Below are 25,559 nucleotides of genomic sequence, written 5' to 3' on the forward strand. Positions count from 1 at the left end.
TATATATACATGTGAAGAATTCTTGTGGAACAAAACTGCCGAAATGTCCCAGGTGCATGAAAGTGAAACCCCTGAAGATAAGGTGGTCGAAATTTTGTCCAGGTTGCCACCCAAGTCTCTGATGCGATTCAAATGCATACGCAAGTCTTGGTGCACTCTCATCAATAGTCCAAGTTTTGTGGCCAAACACCTCAACAATTCCGTGGACAACAAACGCTCATCCAACACTTGTATCCTTCTCAACCGTTCTCAGATGCCCGTTTTCCCAGACAACAGTTGGAAATATGAAGTTTTTTGGTCCATGATTAGTCTTTCCATTGATAGTGATGAGCACAACCTTTATTATGATGTTGAGGACCTAAATATACCGTTTCCAATGGAAGACCATCATCCTGTAGTGATTCACGGTCATTGCAATGGGATTGTCTGTGTAATAACAGGGAAAAATGTTGTTTTATGCAATCCTGCAATTGGGGAATTCAGGCAACTTCCCGATTGCCTCCTTCTACCCCTTCCCAACATAAAATTCCAATTGGAGACGAGCTTTGGAGGATTGGGATTCGGCTATGATTGCAAAGCTAAAGAATACAAGGTTGTGCGAATTACAGAAAATTGTGAGTATTCAGATGCTGAACGAACATATTACCATCGTATTGATCTTCCTCATACGGCTCAGGTATACACCACGACTGCTAACTCTTGGAAGGAGATCAAGATTGATATATCAAGTAAAAGCTATCTTGATTCTTGTCCAGTGTACTTGAAGGGATTTTGTTATTGGATTGCAAATGATGGCGAGGAATTCATACTTTCATTTGATTTAGGTGATGAGATATTTCATAGAATACAAATGCCTCTTGGGAGAGAATCCAGTTTGCAGTTTTGTAATATTTTTCTGTATAATGAATCCCTTGCTTGTTTTTGCTCTCTTTACGGTCCAAGTGACAATTCTAGATTATTTGAAATATTTGAAATATGGGTAATGGATGACTATCACGGAGTTAAGAGTTCATGGATAAAACTCCTAGCCATTGGACCCTTTAAACACAATGAGAATCCATTGACATTTTGGAAAAGTGACGAGTTTCTTATGGCTACCTCAGATAGAAGAGTCACCTCTTATAATTCGAGTACCGGAAACCTCAAGTATCTTCATATTCCTCCTATTATGAATGAGGTTATAGATTTACAAGCTCTTATTTATGTGGAAAGTATTGTTCCAGTCAACTGAGTTGAGGGCAAAATTTCATTTTCTCCTATTTAATTTCTATATGCTTGAGTTTGCATCTTCTAATTTTGCTTTGGGGCCTTTGTACTATGTTTGCTTATCATGGGCTGCCTTTCGTTTTTTGGCTTTCCATATTTTTAATGTTTTTTTATTTGGAAGTGTATGATAACTATTTTTAGAGTTAATTAATCCTAGCAATTCCCTTATGTTTTTATGTTTTTTTTATTCGGAAATTCCACTCTTAGAAATTACCTAATAACTTTCTAGGTAAATTACATAATACTACCTTAATTATAGATTGAATCACAATCTTGTACCTTATGTTTTAAAAATTACAAAGTCATACCTCATCTTACGAATTTGTTGCAATGTCAGACATCTGTCAACTTTTTGTTAAGTGCTAACGTGGCTTGAGATGGGTCCATCCTTAACCCAACTAGATTAAAAATTAAAAATAAAAGAGTAAATTTCATTTTACCACCATAACTTTATGTCAAATAACAAACTCATACCTCATCTTTTAAACATTGCAATATCACATCTCATCTTAGATATTCATTGCAATGTCACACTTTAGTTAAATTTTCTGTTAATTTATCTGTTAAATGATGACGTTACAACTGTGAAGCTCACATTTTTGTTAATATAGATGTCAAGTTTAAGCCACATGGACAAAAACTAATTAAAAATTGTTATTATTTATAAATATTTGAAAATAATAAAAAATATTATAAAATTAAAAAAAAAATTATATATATATATATATATATATTTACAATTTGGGCCCTAAATTAATGAAATTCACTCTATAGCCTCCTTCTCTTCTATCCTCAATCTACTTCCGACGACAACAGCCGATGGCATCCATTGCCATAGTTGCAGACCTCTGCACCAGATAGTCGTATGATCCATATTTGAGAGATGACCCGATAGCCGCACGATCCGATGTGGAGAGAGAACTAAGAGAAGACCCTATCGCCAACGACGATGCAAGCGACGAGCTGGCAACCCGACCGCCGTGCTTCCCTTCACCGTGGTGGACGAGGAGTCACCCGCTCCAGACGATCTGCCTACTGCGATCAGTGCCGAGTCGTTGGTGAATCCACTCACCCACTCTCACTTCCTCCTCTGCCACCAAACCTCGCCGTTCTCCACCTCCTTTCTCATCACCAAAACCCCAAAAATTGAGGAGTAATGTAATTGCGGTGTGGATGATTCGATTGGGGGGGGGGGGGGGGGGTGTTATGGCTGGATGATTCTGGTGGATTGTGCAACGAAGGGTCGAGAGGGTTGGGGTTGGTTGGGGAAGATGGGTGATGGGCAAGAAGAAAATATAGGGAATATCGGAAATATCAGTAATATCGGAAATATCAGTAATTCAAAAACACGAAAATATCGATGGAAATATCGGGATAATATCGATATCGATAAAAATTACATGGAAACCACGGAAATTGTAAGAAAAACTTGGAAATTTTTATTGAAACTTTGCAGGATGTTTATTTAGTCAATTATCTATTAGTTTATAAAAAAAAATTGGAAGGAAATGCATTGCACGATGGATTTAACATTATCAAGTTGATTATATAGCGAGCTGACAAACATTGTGAGTGCAGAAAATATGTAGTAATTAATGAAAGAAGTTTAAACACACCATAATCGTTTATATATAATGAATTTGTACAATATTTTACGCTGTATACATTGCATGATATTAACAATTTAATGCTCATTTGTACAACTAAATATGTGCAACTCGACAAGATTTAGACATGAGTGAGTGAGAAACAAAAAAAATGAATCACATTGAACGCTCTAAAACAAAAAGATAGATATGCGAATTATTGGAGAGCATGGTTACCCCCCTCATTTTGTTCAATGTGATTCATTTCTTTATTAATTTAGACATGAGTGAGGGATGTAACCACGTCTCAATGTAAAATTCCCCTCAATGTGATTCATTTCTTTATTAATTTATAAATGGTTACCCCCCGTTCAATGTGTTCAATTTAGACATGGTTACCCCCCTCATTTTAATCATATTGGAGAGCATGATTTAAATATAGTCATGAAGAAATGACTATGCATTTTAGGAGAATTTAGACATAGTCATGAAGAAATGAATCACAAAAAGATAGATATGTGAGATTAGAAATGCAACACGTGAGGGATTTGCAAATGACTGCTTAAAATGAGTCATTAACAAATTTCTTTTACATATCTTTGTAATGTTCATGTGATACATTTCTAATTCCTCCTATTTAACTTTGTGAGACAGATTTCTTCTTCATTTGCCTAAAATGCATGCCTTGTAGTTTGGGAGTCTCTCACCCAAACATACATGTAGTATTGGGTGTGGTAACTATTTGTAATAACTTTTTATAGTGGAAACTCAACTTCCTTTAATATGCAAGCATATATGCTCCAGATCCATGAAGAAAACTAAGGTTTCAACCCCAAAATTAATTGGCAATAAGAGTTATGACACAACTCCTAATAAACTTTGTGAGGAATTTCTTAATTAACTCTCCGATTTGGAACTTTTCTTACATCCATGCAGTAAGATGAGGAAAAAAGAACTTTGCTTCTAGTAGTTACCGTTTAGCTTATTTTCTATCTTTATAATATAAATAATATTATTTAAAAAAAAAAAGGTGATGCAGAAGTTATATGATGGAAAGATGAGAACTTTTTATCTCACCCCACACCGCAACAAATCAAAACCCTTTTGACTGACTGATAAGTTATCCCACTATCCCACATCGGCTGTGCAATAGAACTGAGCAAGCAAACAATCCTATAAAAGCTAGTTTGCATCCCACATCGGCTGTGCAATGGAAGTGAGCAAGCAAACAGCTCTATAAAACCCACATTCCAAGGCACTTCTTTCTCGATCTTTTGGCTAAGATCTGATGTGGTATCTGTTATTGTTAGTTTAATATTTTCAGTATTATAAGTATTTTTGAAGTATTTCATGGTATTATAGGTAATATCGCGATATTACCTATATATCGCGATATTATCGATATTATCGATAATATCGCGATATTTTGACGAAAACTTCTTGGATACCTATTAAAATATCGGTAAAGCAAAAATCCGATAATATCGACGAAATATCGTCGATATTATCGATATTTAAAACCTTGGTTTAGATGGGAAGGTCTGCAACTTTTTCTTTTAAAATGATTAAACTTTTTTATATTTTAAATAGATTTTCTTGTTTTTGGCATTATTAGATTATTAAACTTTATTGAAATTATTTTTTTGGCACGTGGCACAAATTTGATGATATTTCATTAATTTGTTGTTAGGTCAGTATTTAATAAATAAATTGACGGAATTTTTAACGGCGATATGATATTGTAATGTATTCGTAAATTCGAAGCACGATATTGTAATGTTTAAAATATAAAGTACAATTGTGATGTGACCTATAATTAAAGTGATTTTTTGTAATTTACTCAAAATAAAATTATTTAATTATTTTTATAAAAAATGGTGGGACCCATCCTTACAAACTATCAGCCTCACCTTCTTCCCTAGCTGGCCACTCCATCCACCTTAACCTTCTGCCTTCTTCTTCCCCTTCTCTGCCTCCCGTAAGTCTCTTTTTTCTCCCCTTTCTTCCTTTTCTGTTGTCTTCCTCATGAACGAGATGCAAGCACAATGAACTAGAGCTTCTTTCCTTTTTCTTTTAACTTTTCTAGTTTTCTGGAAAATAGGAGAACTTGGTTCCGGTGAACCAGAGATCAGACATGTGGTGGCTATGGTGGGTTATGGTGCTATTTTTATCACTCCAAATTCTAGAGGTAAAGCCCCATTGGGTTCTAATTCTAATGCCTTCAGAACTTGAATTGGAAAATATAAGAAGTTCCAATTGAAGCTATTCTAAGAAAACTAGAAAGGAAAATTAAAGATTTCAAATAAATTATTCATGAAATTTCCGAAAATGATAGGATGGAGGAGACTCATATTTGAAAAGGATATAATATTTGGAGCGCTTAGGGTGGTTGTCTGCGAATATGGGGGTCTGGGTGGGGGAAGGATTGGTTGGGCTATTGGAGGTTGCAGGTGGTTTAGGATGGGTGAGTTGGGGCTGTGGAAAATTGGAAAGTCCTACAGGAAGAGAAATGAGAAACGAAGGGAGGAGTCGAAGGAGTGGCAGAGAAGGTTGAGGTGGAGGGAGCAGCCGAGGAAGGAGTGGGACTAGATGAGGGAGAAGACGATGAGATCGATGTCGTCGGTGGATTGGGGAAGAAGGTGAGGTTGATGAGTTTGTAGGGATGGGTCCTACATTTTTTTATAAAAATATTTAAATAGTTTTATTTTTAATTTTTTTAATCCAGTTGGGTTTGGAAGTAGGACCACCTCAAGCCACGTTAACATTTAATAAAGAAATTAACAGAAAAATTAATGGAGGTTTGAAATTACAACAAATTCGTAAGATGATATATGACATTATATTATTAAAACATAGAGTATGACATTGTGATTTAGTTTATAATTGAGATAATTTTATGTAATTTACACTAATTTATTTTACTCATTTAACATAATCATGTGAAACCTGCTAGCATAGGAGTGCAAACATTTATAAATAAAATCCGGGGTGCTAAAAAATTTAGGCACAAAGAATATTTATAGCCTTTTAACCCCTAATCATAGTTAATAAAATGCGGAATGATTATAATATGTGAAAATGCATCCATGTATTATTCGACAACTTAGCTAAAACTTTTAAAAATTGGGCCATTATTTTAATTTTAATATTTCTTGATTAGTAATTTTAATTCTTTCAAAAATATGTTAAAAATATGTGTTGGATGAATTTTGTATGTCTTATTAAAAATGGAACCGGATACCCTCCTGAGCATAGGGTGGGGATCCTCCTGATCGGGTCATCTGGACCATTGAAATTTGATCAAACGGCTACAAACAGGGGGATCCTCCTAAAATTATAATTATTGTAGTTGTTGGATCAAATTTCAATGGTCCAGATGATCCGGTCAGGAGAATTCCCACCCTATGCTCAGGAGGGGATCCGGATCCATTAAAAATTGTGTGGCAATAACGTGTTAGGTACGTACCTATTTAAAACGTGTACTACATGTAGTTACCTGTTTAAAACATGTATTGTACCTTGGACTTTTAAAAAATGTTCAATTTAACAAATCATTAAAATATGTATGGAAATGAAAGTATTTGTTAAAAAATAAATAAGTACGTGTATAATACACGAATTTATAACTATGCCTCGCATCAATAAAACTACAAAAATTATAATAAGCTAGATTTTTTTTAATAGTATCATTTTGAGAGTCAAAAAAATGACACGAATTTAATGATTTCATTAATTTAAAATCATGAAGATAGGAATTTGCAAGAGAAGAAATGACTTCTACCGTCACAATGAAGCTGCAGCAGTTACTGTTGGTGTTTTCCATGGGGAGTTTGGATGTTGTGCTCCTCAACCCGTCCAAAAGATAGACCGTGTGGTTGATCACCACCTTTACGGTTTTTTATTATAGAGGAAATGACTGGAACATTGATTTTCACTGGTCAAGTGATCAATCCGCTGGAACGATGATTTGATCAAAAACCTCTTGTTTTCGTTCCTTCAATCATTGCATTCTATTTGATCAATAGCTTCAACTACTCCTTGTGTTTTGTTTTGAATTTGCATTACAAATAATGTGATTTTTGAAGAAAGTTGAGGCTCTAGTATAAAACTAATTGACAATATGAAGAGTAGTTCATCTTTTTAAAAGCCTTTGCAAGATTTCTTTTTTTACCAATGTGGAACACTTTGTATATCTACACACGTCCACTCATATGTGGCGAATTTTCAAGCTAAATATGTGGATAACATGAATTGGGTGATGTGAAGCACGTGTGGATTTGTTCCATGCGCTTAACCCAATCATTTATAAACTCCTTGCCACACCCCCTTTAGCCGTACCTTCCTAGTGTTAACGACATGGACTTGTTCCTTGTGCCTAGTCCAATCACTTTCCCACTTTGGGTGACTTGGACTCCTTTTTAATTAAACAAATTTAACGCCTATTTAACTAAAATCACGTCCATTAAACACAAATAATTAATTCAATATAATTAACAATTAATTATATTTAATCATCATCCATATAACGTTACTACGACTTAACATATGTGTTACCACTTAGATTCAAGCTAAAGCCAACAGTGAAATTAATCAATGAAGTAATATAATTCCACAAACCATGAATGGTACCTAGCATCATGTCATGGCTCCTCAGATTAGTAGAAATATACCATAACTAATCATGATACTCTTTTGAACCTTGATTGTAGTTACAATGCAGTTTGGTTGTTCTATCATCTATATCCAGATCAAAATTTATGTGATATGTCAAATCACATACATTTATCGATGATCGCCATGATGCATCTCATGTGACTTTGGGGGATATCTCCTTCTATTGAACAATTACCCAAAATGTGATAGATTCCTTATCGCACATTCATGTACCTTCATACATGTACATGTGAACTTGAATATCACATTATCTGGCTCTGTGATCTCATTGAAGGTTATAAGGAAAAATCAAGGTTTATATCTACAAATATACGACACCTATGATGCCTTAGCTCTAAGAACTATTTGCATACTACAACTAGAAGCTTTGCAACATTTGACAAGCGATAAGCATCTATACGTTTAAGCTTCTTGGGCGGTCAGTGTTGATTAGACTTGTTTTTATAGATAAGCACCTGTATATCTATCACGTTTCCAACAAGCATAGCATGAGACCATGCTAACCTTAATGTGGTATAAACCGACCTTTCCGGATAGTCAATGTCTAGTTGACTTTCCAAATGGCTAGGAACTTTGTTTAATGACTTAGTTACTATGGAATACAAGTCTCCTTTTGTCATCACGTTGAGCCTAGTCTTGGTCTCCAACTTCTGGTCTGTATCCTTTAATGCAGGGGTTCCGTTCGTCATGGTTTTGAAATTCCCTAGCATTGTATCATTTCCCTAGGGACTAATCAAGGAACGTTTCTAACAAAATTTCAATGACTAGGAGCATACAAGAATTCAACGTAACAAAAAATTTTGAAGACCAAATGCGAGAGCCTTCTTCGAGGGTAACAAATTAGGCTCTCAATGAAAACACCACTTTATGGTAGTAAAAATTCACCGTCTTAAGTCTATCAACATCTTTGATCAAGGCCAAAGTCACACGCTCCCACAAGGTGGGAGCGGGGGGTTTGGCTAATGGATCTTCGATACCTAAGTCAGTAACTCTGAAAAGAGTAAAAGTTTAGGGTTTGTGTATGTAGCGAAAGCTTACCAGTAAATGGTGGAGATGGGATATTCATAGGGGAGTGACTGGCGATGGTAGGGTTCTGCTTTACACCTGACGACATTTGATTGGCTAAGATGAGTCATCTGTAAGCTGATGAAATTACTTTTATAAAGCCTACATTAATATTTCCTTGTGGAAGGGGCACAACCCTTGAGGTACGTATGTCTCAGCTAGTTTCTGATTGTTTGTATCATACTTGACCAATCCTGAAACTACCAAGTACCGATCAACTTTATACCCTTAAGGACCCACTGAGGGGTTTACACTAAGCCACCCTTGCCGAAGCATAAGAGTTTCCCTCCACCCAGGAGGCCAATCACAATACAACACATGTCAACATTAGACTAAAACTCCTAGCCACATCGACAGTGGTTGAAAGCCGAAGACTCTCATCAACTATAAAATAAGATCATTCTCCTACAATAAGAACAAATGTCATTACTGTACTTAAACTCATCATTAGAACCTATTAATGATGATTATGCTTGAACCTATGTATTGTGTAAAAAATTCACTATTAATGAAAACCCATCTGCTCATTGGACACCGCCAAACTTAGGGTGAATGTACATCTTGTGTTTGCTTCCCTATCTTTATCTCTTCACATATCATCCTTACTAGGTGATTGGAGAAGTCGTGCAAAGGTCACAAACTTGACACTTTACATTGTTCCAAAGTCTCACTTATTCCTACTTTCACCAACTTTGTCAAGTTGGTTTCCATTATTCGTACACTCTTATTTGATCAGACATCCCTTTTCAACATAGGAAACGAAGGAAGTCATAACACGTAGAACGACACCCCCTCATACCTAGTGTGAGGCAACGAATGAGGGAAAGGAAGAAGGTTACTCTTCATGCTAAAATCAAAGAGTTAGAAGCTCGAAACAACACAATAGCGATTAGGAGTGAGATCCTCTAAGAACAATACGAGAAGCTCTTTGAGATGCTCTATGAGGTTAGACAATCTCTATTTTATGAGCCCATCACCCTCGTGAATGTGGATCACCCCTGGGGTACCCTGCAACACGCAGACTTACATGTCTTTAGTATGAGCGTTTTTAATGAGAAACGACATTCTCACCCAGATATTGATCAACATAAGACTTCTTTCAACCCAGTTACTACACACTGAAGCATGAGATGTGGAAGTAGACATCTCTTTGTAAAAGGAATTAAAGGATTTAAAACTGTTTATCGCAATTGTCAAGACTTTTTGATGCAACATCAAGAAAAACCTATCCACATAGGCTCAAGAATCAATTACCTAAGGATCATCAAAGGACTTTTTCCCCTATCACAACCTAGGCTAGCCTCTAATTCAAGAAAGGAGTGGCATGCTTTTAGAAAACAAGAGGGCTTATGAGACTCGAGGGACTTTTAACAGGCACATCCTAACATACAGTACGTTAAATCTAAGGAAAGGCAACATTCCTTGACCAAGCTTTCCTACTACAAAAGAGGGTTCCAATGCTGCCTGACTCTACTTAGGACCCCATTATCCTACAAATTCTCAAGGAAGTGAACAAGCTGAAGACTGAGAGACAGGCCAAGAACATGACTGGAATCATCCAATGCAAGACCCTCTAACAAGGAGGATCATTTATACCCCTTTACAAGGAAAAACAAAACAGAAGCTTCGCTTACAATCGTATACTAAGAGGGAAGATCGAATTGAGCATATCCACGTCTTTGAATCTACCATGGTATACCGAAGACTCAATGATGAGGAACGATGTCTTATATTCCTTCAACTCTCTCTAGTGGAGCTTTAATTGGTATTGTCGTCTTCAACCTAATATTATGGATTCCTTCACTGAGCTAAAAAGACTTTTCGTGGCTCAACACATCTTCCAAGCTGATCGTTTACACTCCGCTGATGAGTTCTACATCATTCGTTAGAAGTCGAACAAGTTATTATGTGAATATGCTGATCACTTCAATCATGAGTACTTTCGTTGCGTTAAGGTGGATGATAAAACAACACTTAGGGCATTAACAGTAGGCATACATGAATTCTTTTTCAAGTACATGATCAATGTTAACACTTGGAAGACTTACTCTGAAATGATGATACAAGCTTACAATCATGCCTCTACCGAGGCAATGACATACCAAAATAACCATCCTATGATTAACCTCTATCAACAAGTGGGGAAGGGAAGTCAAGTTCTACTAAGTGGGAAGGTTTTGGGCCGTTCAGACATTCATTGCATCTTCTTTTGCCTCACTTAGCTACCCGTTAAGTCACAAAACGTATCCGTTTCTTGGCAAGAGGAAGAATTTTTAATCTCAGCAAGCTCATTACAACAAGAGGGATAAAGGTTCCTATCAAGATAACAAGGGGTGAATGTACCTTCAACTATTATGACCACTGGGTCAAGCCTTGCTCTTTCAAAGTGGGGGTACTAGGTGCTGAAGGAAATGCTATTACAAGAAGGCATACACATTACAAATGTTTTAACCTTTAATCGTATGAGATCATTTGTAATACAAGCCATTCAACATATATTTAATGAAGATGGAATTAAGACAACTTCGTCTGAGTCTTTTACATTCCTAGCACTGGAACACTTGGTCAACGCTGACCTACCTCTATACTCTAACTCAGAGCTTCAGTATACGTACTTTGACACAAAGTAAGTGAAAATAAGTGTTACAACCAACATGGTTCACACATCCAAAATGGATTCCTATATGCATAGCAAAACATTCATAAGCATCACTTATGTCAGTCGGCATAAACTTCAAACATTTCAATACATTCATACATAAGCCAATTGAGCTTCGAATAGGTGTCAACATACATTTTGCTATTCGGCACTTGCTACAATGGCGGCAACTTGTCCTTATTCTCACCAACCAGGTGATAAAGGAAATCACCTTTGTATCATCAACCAAGTGAAGAAGGATACAACTCATACTCTAATATCCTTTGGCAACTTGCCACTCTTGCCACCAACCAGGTGATGAAGGATATAACTCGTACTCTAAGTGATGAAGAAACTCACCATTATATCACCAACCAGGCGATAAAGAGTACAATTAGTACTATTAATAAACATTTTTTCCTTGGAAACTCATCATTCTTCTCACCAACTAGGTGAGAAGCAGTACAATTTGCACATGTGAACCCTTAACATTCACAAATAATCAAAAACCCTAAAGCCTTACAACTCAAAAAGGGGATAAGCAAGCTTAACTCAACCCAACTGAGGGAGTACTTATGCCCAACAAGGGTTATAGTCACCAACAAAGTCTTATTATAAGCCAACAAAAGCTTCAGTACATGGTATACAAAGATCAAGCTCTTCAACCCTCTTGCATCTGCTTCAAACATTTCCCTGTTGGATAAATATCAACAATCAATGATAAATTTATTTTTGCTAATAAATAATAAATGCGAACAACTAAATTAACAGAGTATGAACAAAGAAATAATATTAAATAGATACATTGAAGATCGAGGCTTACGTACCGCAATGTTCTTGAAACATATATTTCGTCCCTACTCAGTCCTTATAGTTATACAAACGTCTGCTTCACTAGGATTCAACGATCTAAGTTAGAATTCCAACACTGAAAAACTTGACTTCTAGCGAATTTCTTTGTGGTTTTCTCAGTAAGAATGTTTGGGATTGTAGAAGAAGGATTTTATTTTCTATGTTCTAAAAGCCATGCAGATGGATGTATATATAATAGGTTTATACCTGTTTGCAACATGTATGATTAAATGATGCATCTGTTGGGAGACATCTTCTTAGAAGGGTGCTTTGCTATCTACGATGCTTCACCACACTTCAGACTTCATCTAAAAAGATGAGTTTGTTGATAAAAAATAATTAATTAAAGAATTTAATTATTAGAGCCTATATTTTGATAATTAATTATATATTTATTATCAATTAATTAATACACCTCAAAGTTTAACCCCAAGGCCAAGCCTAATTTTATTCTCCATGGTCCATCACTCCAATCACTTTCTATAAGAGCCAAAGCCTTATAAACTGAGGGAACCTTTTGGTAGTGACCAATGTGGGACAATGAAAATTCTACTCAAAATTTCCAACAATACCCCACATGTGAGTTGAAATTTGTTTCAAACACCACCAATTTACTTATAACACCCCACATATAAATGCAAATATATGACTAGGCTGCCTAAAACTGAGAGAGAATAAACATGATATGCATCAGGTGAAGTGTCTTTTGGACTTGAACTTACCCTAGTGAAAACATATCAGGTTTACTTGGTGACGCAGTGAATGTTGAAGATCTTGAACTGTTCACCATATTAGTAAACCGTGGGTGGCCACCAAAAATGGGATGCAAGAAAATTCTTTTAAGACTTTGCGCAACCAAGCCTTCGTTGCACAAATCGTATCATTCGTAGCAAAAATTTATATGGTCTAAAACCAATTAACTCCTCAATTTTTTCAACGTCTCTTTCTATTCTCTTACCTCTCCTCTCTCTTTCCCTTTCCAAATCTGGCCCTCTCTCATACTTATTGTCTCCTCTCACTCACACTTAATATATTCACTCTTCCTCTCTATCTCTCACTCACTCTCTCCCCCTCTCTTCTCTCTCTCTCTATCTCTCACTCTCACTAATTTCCCTAATTTCTGTCTCACTCTCACTCACTCTCTCCTCCCTCTCTCTCTCTTTCCCTTTCCCTAATTTCTCCCTGAATTTTACATTTTTTTTCATTATTATGTGTTTTTAGAGTTGATTTTGGATTTGGGGTTGGGGCATGGGGTACGTAGTGGAGTTTGGATCGGATTTGAGGTATGCTGATTTTAGGGGAGGTTATTTTGGTATTATTTTATATTGTTTTTTTGGTTATTTGACAATGTTTGTTTTTTCGCAGAGAATTGTTAGGACTTTGGAGGCGGAAGTTGAGGAGGCGAGGATTAGGACGCCATCAGACCATATCCCCGACCACTACCACCACAATAGACTTGTAATAAGATTTTATCATTGTACTTTGTTAATCTCTATGTACATTTTTAATATAATATACATTTTGTAATTTCGTTGCACAAACAATTAACTTCGCAGCGCAAAAAATTAATAAATTAAATTAAAATTAAAATATTAAAAATAAAAAATAAAAACACCTTAGGAAGTCTTAAAGGCAATCCTTAAGTACAGAACTAAGGATTTTATGTTGGTGTATGTAGGAAACGTTGAATGGGAATTACTTGTGAATGGATATGCTGATTTCGACCACATAGGATCTGCAAAGTGTTCTGGGTTATCATTGCAGATTTTGGCGAAGCACCGGTGACCTGTGACGGTCACCGTTAACTTTGACGGCAGGGATTGAGATTCTGTTAGTTTTAACAGAATCTTCTAACAGCAAAGGTATATTTCGTTAACTGTTTTAAACCCTCACTGCATCGGCTTGTAGCACCGTTTTCGACGAGTGCGACGTTTACTCGCCGAACTGCGGCACGTTCGCCTACGACGGTAGCCCATGGCGGCACATGTTTCCCGACGCGTGGTGATTCGTGGCTGAAGTATGGAAGCACGTGGAGGCACATGATAGACCCGAGACCTAACCCTAGGTTTTTTGGTGTTCTAAAACACGTGGTGCCCTCTGTTTGTGAAAATTTGAAGCCTAAATGGTTGAATTAGACAATGTTCCATCAAAAAACCAAATGTTTTAACCTTATATATATGTTTATGCTTTTATGCTTAATATGTGGATGCACATTATTATGTTAGTCTCAAACAAGACTTAAGATGATATTGATAATATCTTTAGATCATTTGTGATCTATTTTCACCACATGGTCATCATGTGACGTGTCATATAATTATCTTCGTGTTTGCGGGTTATATTTGTCCTAGTGGATGCTAAGGTTTACGATTATTACTAGTATTGAGATTAACTAGTTGAGCTAGTATATTTCCTGCTTGCTATACTCATATTGGATGCTAGCATGATTGATTGACAGAAGGTATGATATCTAGACTTGACTTGATGGTTTTTCGTTGATATTGATGAATGAAACTTTACTATTATGGTAGTATTATATTATATAGTTTTTCGCTATATATGTTTTCAAAACAGGGGTTCTTATTAGGGGTGGGTAAAAAATCGAAAAAAACAGAGCCGAACACCAAACCAAAAACAATAAAAATTAAACCGAACTAAGTGAACCGAACCGAACTGAAATAGGTTAGTTCGGTTTCGATTTTGGTTGTCCAAAAACTAGACCAGATCAAACCGAACCGGTTTATATTTAATTATTTAATATGTATTCATTATATAAATCATATACAAATACTCATAATCTAAAGGCCAGATGTTTCCTTTACCTTCAGGTTTAGAGTGTTTGTTTCAGCCAACTTGACAACAAGTTTTGTGTTGCTATAATCGTATTAGTAAAACATATATACTGATTATGGATATTTTCTTTATAAGATTTCTAAACACAAAACCCTAGCCATCCAATTTACTCCCATTTCATTTCCTCTTTGTTCTCAACCTCTCTCTCTCCCACCGTCGAATTCATGCACCTCCATGCTCTGCTTTCTTATTTTCTTCCTCTCTTCCTCTAAATCCGACTCTCTCTCCTTCTTCTTGGGTTCTCCTCGCGAATTTCTTTTTCCAAACCGTGATTTCCCCTCGCCATTTTTGAATCAAAACCCCTCCAAATTGGAAGATTCTAATCTGGATTTTTCAATCTTCTGAGTCTCGACCCATGAATTCCTTTGCAAGGTTACTCTCATGGTAATTTCTCTCATGTTCTACAGATTTTCTTTTCAATTTCATGGGTTTTGCAGATTTTATTTTCAATTTCATGGGTTCAGCAGCTTTTCAACTTCATGGGTTTTGCTATTTTCTTTTCCTTCTTTTGGTTGGGAATTGAAGCAACAATACTATATTGGATAAAATTGTGCAAAATAGATAGTCTTTTGATTCCCTGTTCTGAGTTTTGGCTTACCATGTTAGCATGACAAGGTCATTGCAGACTTGTGGTGTGTTAATGTTAGGATGATTATATGTTTCCATTTTTTTCCTTAACAAAAAAGAACAAAACAAAAAAACAAAAAAAACCCGAAACCAATTTGAAACTGAACTGAAAAAAGCTGAATTAAAAAAAAAAGGAACCGAAAAAAACCAAAAAAAAATGAACCGAACCGTTTTGTATTGAACCTAGCCTTGGTTATTATGTTTAAATGATGATTTTATAACTATGATAAAACTGGTCCACTCACGTTTTGTTTTATCGACACCTTCGGGACGCAACGAGACTAAGAAGAACATCGGTGGGGATGAGTGGGTTTGGCAGTGAAGCTTTCATCCTCTAGATTTTGGGTGATGGCTCCTTTAATGCAGTTTTATCTATGTTGTAATAATTATTGCATGATCACACTTTTGATTATGCATAGCACTGCACTTTGTTGTATTTATTGTTGTGTGAAACTTCTAGCTGCTTTGATGTGATGTGATTAATAATGGGGTCAAACCTGAGATAACTTGTGTCCCCAAGTGAGGAGGATGATAAGTACTTATGCAGCAGCTTTGGATTTATTATTTTAATGAACATCTTTTGGTTCAAATTCTTACATATCATAAATATCTTACTATGGCTTCGTCATTGAGTTGGCTTATGATGGCATCTCCGGATGGGTCACGTAGTCAATTTAGTGTTGGCCAACACATTACAACCTCATAACTTGTGTTATTGGGGTTACCTCATAACTTGTGTTATTGGGGTTGGAGTGTGTCATAGTCCATCTATTGCATCTGGAAGTAACAAATACATTGAGAAAATCCTGGTCTGACCCCAATTTATAAGCAAGCTTTAAGTCTTCTAACACGAACGGCTCTTACAAATTGCTTCGCATTGCTTGTCATGAAGGGTGCCCTAACCGGTGGTAGTCTCCTATCTTCATTGTGAAGGTAAAAGTAATACTTTTTGTTTGTGATGTATCAAAACTGTGACCTTGATCCCAAATTCCTTTTAAGTTTAATGCATTCGCAAAGATGACTCTGGTTAAATGGTCAATTGAATTTGGCGGAAGAGCCTCCTTAATAACTCCCTTAGTCTCCTTTTGGCCCACAAATTAGATCTGATAATTTCTTACACGACCGGTTAACACGACACGAAAATAATGGGTTTCGAATCAATACGATAACTAATTGGATCATTATTGGGTCTCACAATAAGAACCCATTAATAACTGGTCATTAATAGGTTTACACAAAAAGTGACACGCGGGTAACCTGTTTCGACACGTTAAGAAAAACGTTATTTTGATGATTTAATTTTTTAAACTACTAAAAAAAACTTTCTATAAATACAATAGTCATAGTGTATATGTATATATTGTATATTAAATATTAAATATGTGTTATTTTATTATTATTCTATATAAATTTTAAAAAATTAAGTTTTATATATTTATTTATAGTATACAATAGGCAAAAGTGAGATTAAAAAAATTATAAAACACATTAAAATAAAAGTATCAAGTAGTTTAAAAATACCAAACACATTAAAATAATTATAATAATTAATTTACAAGTGCGAAAAATGTGAGGAAAAAAAAAGGATGCAAAGGCTCATGCTCGCATCCTCTACGCTATGAGTATGGGTACAACATCATTTGAATTTTAAAACCATACAAACCCTCATGAATAGTATTTTTAAGGGAGTTCAAAATAAATAAAATTCATAATCCTTAATGTACAAATCTAAAAAAATGTGAAAGGATATATAAACGTGCAAGGTTTCTCAATCTTGAAACGCAACTCCCTTCATTTTGCATATCCTTTCACATTTTTAGTATTTTATAGTAATGTACTAATATTTTTCATTATGCTCTAATTTTGGAGTATATAACACTTGAAAGACAAATATTTTTTTTAATGTTTTAGAGTAATATTTAGTGATAATGTAGTATGCATATACTAATTTAGTATTATGTTTTCTATTTTTTATGTCAAATTATGTTTTTCATTTTCATTATTTATTGATTTAAAAAATATTTTTTAACAGGTAATGGGTCATATTACCTGATAATATTAATAGGTCGATTTCGGATCAGGTCATATTACCTGTTTACTTTAACGGGTCTTACATGACAAGACCCATTAAGATATCGGGTATAACATAAAAATGACACGAACACAAAAAAAACGACACAAACATAAAAATTGAGTTTGGCATTCGCTTCTTCAGCCACTTGTTTGAAAGAAGGCTTGAGGGGGGACAGGCTTTTCGACTCAAAGGCCCATGGCAAAGGACAAGCATGGACCTCCGCTAGGAGATCCATCGACCAAAACCAGAGGGACGAGAGCAATTAATTCTCGGTTGGATTGTTTGATCCAGATGCTATCAAACTCAGCACAACATAAATGGCCAACAGCGAATACACCATGTTCTCCTCGTTGCCTTGAGTGGTAAGCAGAAGGTTTGTAATTCTCTGTGTGACGTCGGTTAGTTTGCTGACGGATTGTTTGAGATTCATTCTCTGATAGAGTATTTTTTTTTTCTATATTGTTCTTATGGTTGTGAAGGTCGGAGGATATTCTCGAAGAGAAGGAAGACAATGAATTAATCAGAGGTCGTAGGATTCCTTTGGAGATGGGAGATTTTGCCAAAACCCTAAATGACTCACTCTTGCATTTGTTGTGTAACCCTTTATTAGCCTTTTTATAGCAAGAAATAGTGGGTGCCTAGTGGCAATTCCCATCCAGCACATATATTGGAATAAGTTTGATGAGGAATAAATAAATATTAAAAAAAAAGTGGCCGAATTTTTCAAAGTAAAGTTTTAGCAAAATTGCAGAATAATACATGTACGTATTTTCACATACTATATCCGCTCCGTATTTTACTAACTATGGTTAGGGGCTAAAAGGCTATAAATATTCTTTGTTGCCTAAATTTCTTTTAGCACCCTGAAATTTATTTAGGAAACCTTTAAGGGAAGGGTTCCTCCTTTTTTCTTATAAAAATGGGGATTAGTTGCGGGGTCCACAACATATTGAAATTTAACGATCCGAACCGTCTATTTTTCAAGTTGTACCTCATAGATCATAATTGCAAAATATTAGCCAAATTGGAAATATTTAAGACATCTAATTGGGTTCAAAGAAATGAACGAATACTTTGTTATATAAGAAACAATGAAATTTGATCATAATAATTAAATAGGCAAATGGCTTCGGATTGAATTGAATTTTTATAAGAATGATCTATGAATCGAGACTTACAAAATAAACGGTTCGAATCCTTGAAATTCGATGTGGAGTGGACTCCACACCTAATCCCCATTTTTATAAAAAATAAAATAAAAATCCATTTGCATAAAGGGCCTGTAAATTGATTATGTAAAATGAGGAAAAACTTATTAAGTATTTAAGAAGGGAATTCAGAAGAAAAAAAGAAACAGAAAAACGTAATGTTTTAATTTTTTTTTTATTTTTTGAAACGAACATAATGGAATTGTTATTATTAATTAAGTAACCGTAGAAGAATAGGTATCATACACTTTGAAATATTACAAAATTTGGAAGGCCCGAAAACTAAAGGCAGCCCTTGATAAGCATAGTACAAAGGCTGGAAAGCAAAATTTGTAGGTGCAAACTCAAGCCTTATATCATACATACAAATTAAATAGGGTAAAATGGAACTGTGACCACTCCTCACTTGATTGGAACAATACTTTTCACATAAATAAGAGCTTCGAAATCTATGATCTCATCGATAATAGGAGGAATATGAAGATACTTGAGATTTCTGGTACTAGAATTATAGGAGGTGACTCTTTTGTCGGAGGCAAGCATAAGAAGTTCATCACCTTTCCAAAGTGTCAATGGATAACGAATGCCTTTAAGGGGTCCAACGGTTAGGAGTTTCTTCCATGAACTCTTAACTCCGTCATAGTTGTCCATCACCCATATTTCAAATAATTTAGAATCCTCGCTTGGATCGTAATGAGAGCAATAAGAAGTGACTGATTCATTGTACAGAAAAAGACTATAAAACTTAAAACCGGATTCTTTCCTAGAAGGCAATTGTATTCTGTAAAATATCTCATCTCCTAAGTCAAATGAAAGTATGTATTCCTCGCCATCTGTTGCAAACCAATAACAAAATCCCTTCAAGTACACTGAACAAGAACATGGATAGGCTTTACTTGATACATCAATATTGATCTCTTTCCAAGAGTTACCAGTCGTTGTGTATACCTCAGCAGTGTAAGGAAGAGAAATACGATGATTATATGTTTGCTCATCATCAGAATATTCACAATTTTCTATAATTCGCACAACCTTGTATTCTTTAGCTTTGCAATCATAGCCAAATCCCAATGCCCGAAAGGTCGTTTCCAATTCGAATTTTCTCTCAGGAGGGGCAGGTAGAAGAAGGCATGAATCGGGAAGTTGCCTGAATTCCCCAATTGCAGGATTGCATAAAACAACATTTTCCCCTGTAATTACACAGAAAATACCATCGCAATAACCGTGAATCAATACAGGATGATGGTATTCCATTGGAAACGGTATATTTAGGTCCTCAACATTATAATGAAGGTTGTGCTCATCACTATCAATGGAAAGATTAATCATGGACCATAAAACTTCGTACTTCCAACTGTCGTCCGGGAAAACGGGCATTTCAGAACGGTTGAGAAGGATACAAGTGGAGGTTGAGAGTTTGTTGTCCATTGAATTACTGAGGTGTTTGGCCACAAAACTTGAACTTTTGATGAGAGTGCACCAAGACTTGTGTATGCATTTGAATCGCATGAGAGACTTGGGCGGCAACCTCGACAGGATTTCGACCACCTTATCTTCAGGAGTTTCACTTTTCCGCATCTGGGACATTCCTGTAGGTTTGTTCCACATGAATTCTTCACATGTACATATACACAGTAAAGAACACCAAAGTTTAACACACAAACTAAATCAAACCCCGAGTCCCTAAAGCCTGGTAGATCGAGGTTCAATTATTAAACAAATTACCACATCATATGCCCAATTAGTACTAAATAAACTTGGAGTTCCATAACCATAACATATTTAGCTATTGAAGAAAACAAGGGCAATCCAGAGTTGGCGAGTTTTTTAAAGAAAACATGGTCAATTCAGTCAGTTGCGATTTTTATGGAAACTCATACGTTCAATTTACTATATATATATATATATATATTTTTTTTTTTATTCATATTAAAAATAACCATTCAAATTTTAGTTTATTAAGTCTACATTAAATAGATGAGGTGAGCATGATATTCATATATGAGCCAACATGTGACATCACATGATTTCAATTAACTAACAAAGGAAAATTCATATATTCACACGAGTTTTAATTAGTTAAGCTATTTTTTCATTAGAAATACAATCACATAATTGCTTCCTTATTACAACTAAGAGCTTTTCTATTTAAACACCACCTTGCATTTAAGTTTACCCTAATTTCTATCCACGCCCCATTAAAAATGAATTTTTTTTAACCTTTTTCTAAATAAGGACGATGAAGTGGTGAACTTCGAAAAAAGTTCGGTTTTTGCGGTTCTAAAATGTTATTGGTTTGAAACCACACTGCAGTATGAAAAAACAAGTTGGTTTCGGTTTTGAACATTTAAAACCAACCGAAACTGAACCGTACCACAAATTAAAAAATATATATTTCATTTAATATCATTGACTAGCTGATCAAGGATGAGGATATACATGCACCTGAACGATAAGGCCCCTACCCTTACCATCAAAAGACTCTCAAAGGTATACAGTACATTCAGATGAAGAGGATCGAGAACCCGGTGCACAGGCAGATTACTTTCAGCAAGCGCTGGGCGGGGATCTTGAAGAAGGCTAAGAAGTTATATGTGCTGACTGATGCTGAGATTGGAGTTTCCATTTTCTCCTTCCATGGAAAGCTCTTTGAACTAGCCACCAAAGGATCTCTAGCTCTCTACCTATTTCTGTATAATAATAATAATATATCTTGTTATTTTAGTAGATAGTTTCAAATACCATATATTAAGTTGTGTAATTTTTTAGTACATTAATAGAAAGAAAATTTAGACGGTGAGAGTACAATAGCCAAAACCATCAGCTTGCGCTCTGACCCGACCAAGGAAGATTCAATTCGAGGCTTATTGATAATCCACGATCAACTTCCTTATCAAAGGCCTAAGTGTTAATTAACTCTTTTTTTCTATTGAACATTGACAGTACGAGAAACTTTTTATTGATATTTAAGAAAAAAAGGCTTTTAGAGGTTATTTTAGTACTATTGGACAATATGATACGGGTTGTGTTGTATCCCTTATTCAGGTTGGATAGACCTGAAAAAGCCTTTAGAGGTGCATTTTTAGGTATGATATTAGTAAAATAATGACGTTCACACAATATTGTGTCCATAGTTGAATTGTATGCCTGACAACTAACTTCCTCACTAAACATACCTAGAAATAAATTAATTGAATCGGTCACATGAAAAAATATACTTTCATTTATTTAATTAATAATTTGAGAAAATAATATCCATAAGATAATCTTCCAAAAATTTAAGACAAAAACACCAAACAATTAATCCAAATTACATAGAAAATTGTGCGAAAATGTAAACTAAAAAATTAAAGAGGAGGAGGAGGTGGGTGAACTGGATCACACTTCGGCCATGCCTTAGCAGTTCTAATGTTCCATATGTGCAGATGCCTCTTGAAAATCTGAAATCTCCAAAGTTGTTTCTTCTTTTTTACAAAGTATTAATAGAAATTGGGGTAAATTTAGATGAAAAGGGGTTCTGTGATTGTATTTCTAATGAAAAAATGGCTTAATTTATTAGCTTGTGTATGATTATGTGAATTTTCCTTTCGTAGTTAACTTAATGTAGAATTAAAACGTAAAATTTCAATGGTTATTTGTGCATCATTAAAAAAGAAAAGTAATCATACTAAAATTTAAACATATGGTCCACCATAAAACTCGAAACTTACTGGCTCGCTTCTGTTTTCTTTGATAGCTATACATGTTGTGGTCATGGAATTCCAAGTTAATTTAGTACTGTTGGATTTTAGCATCTTAGTAATAATATGTTTAGTAACAGGCCTTAGAGACTAGGAGTTTGATTTAGTTTTCTCAAACTTGTGGTGTTTTTTCCTGTGTATATATACGTGTGAAGAATTCATGTGGAACAAAACTACCAAAATGTCTCAGGTGCATGAAAATGAAACTCTTGAAGATAGGGTGGTCGAAATCCTGTCCAGGTTGTTGCCCAAGTCTCTGATGCGATTCAAATGCATACGCAAGTCTTGGTGCACTCTCATCAATAGTCCAAGTTTTGTGGCCAAACAGCTCAGCAATTCTGTGGACAACAAATTCTCATCCTCCACTTGTATCCTTCTTAACCGTTCTCAGACTCATGTTTTCCCAGACAATAGTTGGAAACAAGAAGTTTTCTGGTCCATGATCAATCTTTCTATTGATAGTGATGAGCACAACCTTCATTATGATGTTGAGGACCTAAATATACCATTTCCGCTGGAAGATCATGATTACGTATTGATTCTCGGTTATTGCAATGGGATTGTTTGTGTAACAGCAGGTAAAAATATTCTTTTATGCAATCCTACAACGAGGGAATTCATGCGACTTCCCAGTTCATGCCTTCTTCTACCTTCCCGTCCCAAGGGAAAATTCGAATTGGAAACGGTCTTTCGAGCATTAGGATTTGGCTATGATTGCAAAGCTAAAGAATACAAGGTAGTGCAAATTATAGAAAATTCTGAGTATTCAGATGATGAGCGAACATATTATCATCGTATTCCTCTTCCTCACACGGCTGAGGTATACACAACGGCTGCTAACTCTTGGAGAGAGATAAAGATTGATATATCAACTAAAACTTATTCCTGTTCTTGTCAAGTGTACTTGAAGGGATTTTGTTATTGGTATGCAACGGATGCTGAGGAATACATACTTTCATTTGATTTAGGTGATGAGATATTTCATAGAATACAATTGCCTTCTAGAAGAGAATCCGGTTTTAAGTTTTATTATATCTTTCTTCGTAATGAATCCCTTGCTTCGTTTTGCTCTCGTTACGATCGAAGTGATAAGTCTGAATCATGTGAAATATGGGTAATGCACAACTATGATGGAGTAAAGAGTTCATGGACAAAACTACTAATCATTGGACCCTTACAAGCCATTGGGAAGCCATTGACATTTTGGAAAAGTGACGAGCTTCTTATGATTGCCTCTGATGAAAGAGCCACCTCTTATAATTCTAGTACTGGAAATCTCAAATATCTTCATATTCCTCCTATTCTCAATAGGGTTGTAGATTTCCAAGCTCTTATTTATGTGAAAAGTATTGTTTCATTCAAGTGAGTTGAGTGCAAAGTTCCATTTCCTCATATTTAATTTGTATTCATGATATAAGGCTTGCGTTTGCATCTTTTAATTTAATTGCTTTGTGTCCTTTGTACTATTTTGTAATGTTATTCGATTTGGAAGTGTATGAAAACTATTTTCTTTAGAGTTAATTAATAAAAACAATTCACATTTTTTTTACTCATTTAACATAACAAAGTTAAACCTTCCAGCGTAGAAGTGCAAACTTTTATAAGTAAAATTCAGGATTCTAAAAAAAAATTACGCAAAATATTTATAGCCTTTTAGCCCCTAATCGTAGTTTGTAAAATACGGAATAGCTATAGTATGTGAAAGATACGTACGTATATTATTCGACAACTTTTCTAAACATTACTTTGAAAAATTCAGCCACTTTTTTTTTTAATTTTAATATTTATGTATTTATTTTAATTAATTAAATAATTATATTAAGTTAAGAATACGTGTTGACTATGTGAATTATATGTATTATTAAAAAAATGTGTGACAATAACTGGTATTAAACATTAAAAATACATATTTATATGTATAAAACTTGTATTGTACGTTTGACTTTTAAAAAAAACGTGCAATTTAACAAAACATTAAAATGTGTATAGAAAATAGAAGTATTTTTTTTCAAAATACGTAAATTCGTGTATAATATGTGATTTTACTAACTATGCCCGTAACCTCTCATCAATAAAACAACAAAAATTATAAGAAACTAGATTTCATGTGAAGTATCATTTTGAGCAGCAAGAAGTGACACGCATTTTATGATTTCATAATTTTAAAATCATCAAGGAAAATAATGAGTGTATCCACCATGTAGTATTACTGCACTAAGGTGTGAGAAAACGAAGAAATGACCCACATGAAACGTTTAGCAATGGACCAAGTCTCCCATATCGAATTGATTTTTAGATTAAAACTCAACCCTAAAGCCTTAATAAGAAATTGTTGTTGCAAATAGCAATAGTTATAATTGCCGTTTTAGCCAAAAATGATCTATGAGATTGATATAACTCCTCACTTTGGTCACTAATAATGAAAACCGATAAAACTAGTCCCTGAGTTTATCCACCATAAATCATTTTGGTTCACTCGCAAAAAATCTATCAATATCCTCGTTAAATTGTCATGTGAACAACTACGTGACCACCATTTTAAGGGTATTTTTGTCAAATGGACCACTCGACTTGATGAGGATATTGACGAATTTTTCATGGAAAAACTAAAATGATTTACAGCGGTCGAACTCAGGGCCACTTTTATCGATTTTTATAATCAGGGATTAAAGTGAGGAGCTATGTCATTCTCAAGATCATTTGGCCAAAAAGCCTTGTAAATTTCAAAAGTTTTGTGGCGTATTTTATACGAGAGAGAGAAAGGGTGCGGCATCAGTAGAGAGGGGAGAAATTGTAGAATGCTTTGCGATTTTGTGATTCTCTCTATGGCAGTGCCTTTATTTATAGTAAACCAAGAGGAGAGGATTAACTTGTCCTCCAAGTAAGTACAATCCTATAGGGAAAGAATCACTAGAATAATGGATAATCTAGAATCCAAATCTAACTAGAATTCACTCAGTCACGTACTAAATGTTC

General features: G+C 35.0%; 3 protein-coding genes across 4 annotated transcripts in view; 2 read left to right on the forward strand and 1 right to left on the reverse strand.

The window, feature by feature from the left end:
- LOC126609678 (F-box/kelch-repeat protein At3g23880-like) lies at nucleotides 1–24,094 on the forward strand. Its single transcript, XM_050277546.1, has 2 exons — nucleotides 1–52; nucleotides 22,774–24,094. The coding sequence occupies exons 1-2, from the start codon at nucleotides 44–46 to the stop codon at nucleotides 23,947–23,949; spliced, it is 1,185 nt and encodes a 394-aa protein (XP_050133503.1). The 5' UTR covers nucleotides 1–43; the 3' UTR covers nucleotides 23,950–24,094.
- LOC126609680 (F-box/kelch-repeat protein At3g06240-like) lies at nucleotides 44–1,413 on the forward strand. The gene has a single exon (XM_050277548.1). The coding sequence runs from the start codon at nucleotides 44–46 to the stop codon at nucleotides 1,229–1,231; it is 1,188 nt and encodes a 395-aa protein (XP_050133505.1). The 3' UTR covers nucleotides 1,232–1,413.
- LOC126609677 (F-box/kelch-repeat protein At3g06240-like) overlaps nucleotides 19,059–25,559 on the reverse strand; it is a 68,886-nt gene continuing 62,385 nt past the window's right edge. The window contains exon 2 of one of the 2 annotated variants that reach the window (XM_050277545.1): nucleotides 19,059–20,391. In XM_050277545.1, the coding sequence (XP_050133502.1) occupies nucleotides 19,246–20,391 (1,146 nt within the window). In that variant the 3' untranslated portion in view covers nucleotides 19,059–19,245. Of the gene's footprint in view, nucleotides 20,637–25,559 lie in introns of those variants that run through there. The other variant, XM_050277544.1, reaches the window with a different exon arrangement.

This window comes from Malus sylvestris, chromosome 17 (assembly GCF_916048215.2).
Source record: "Malus sylvestris chromosome 17, drMalSylv7.2, whole genome shotgun sequence".
In the NCBI taxonomy this organism is placed as follows: Eukaryota; Viridiplantae; Streptophyta; class Magnoliopsida; order Rosales; family Rosaceae; genus Malus; species Malus sylvestris.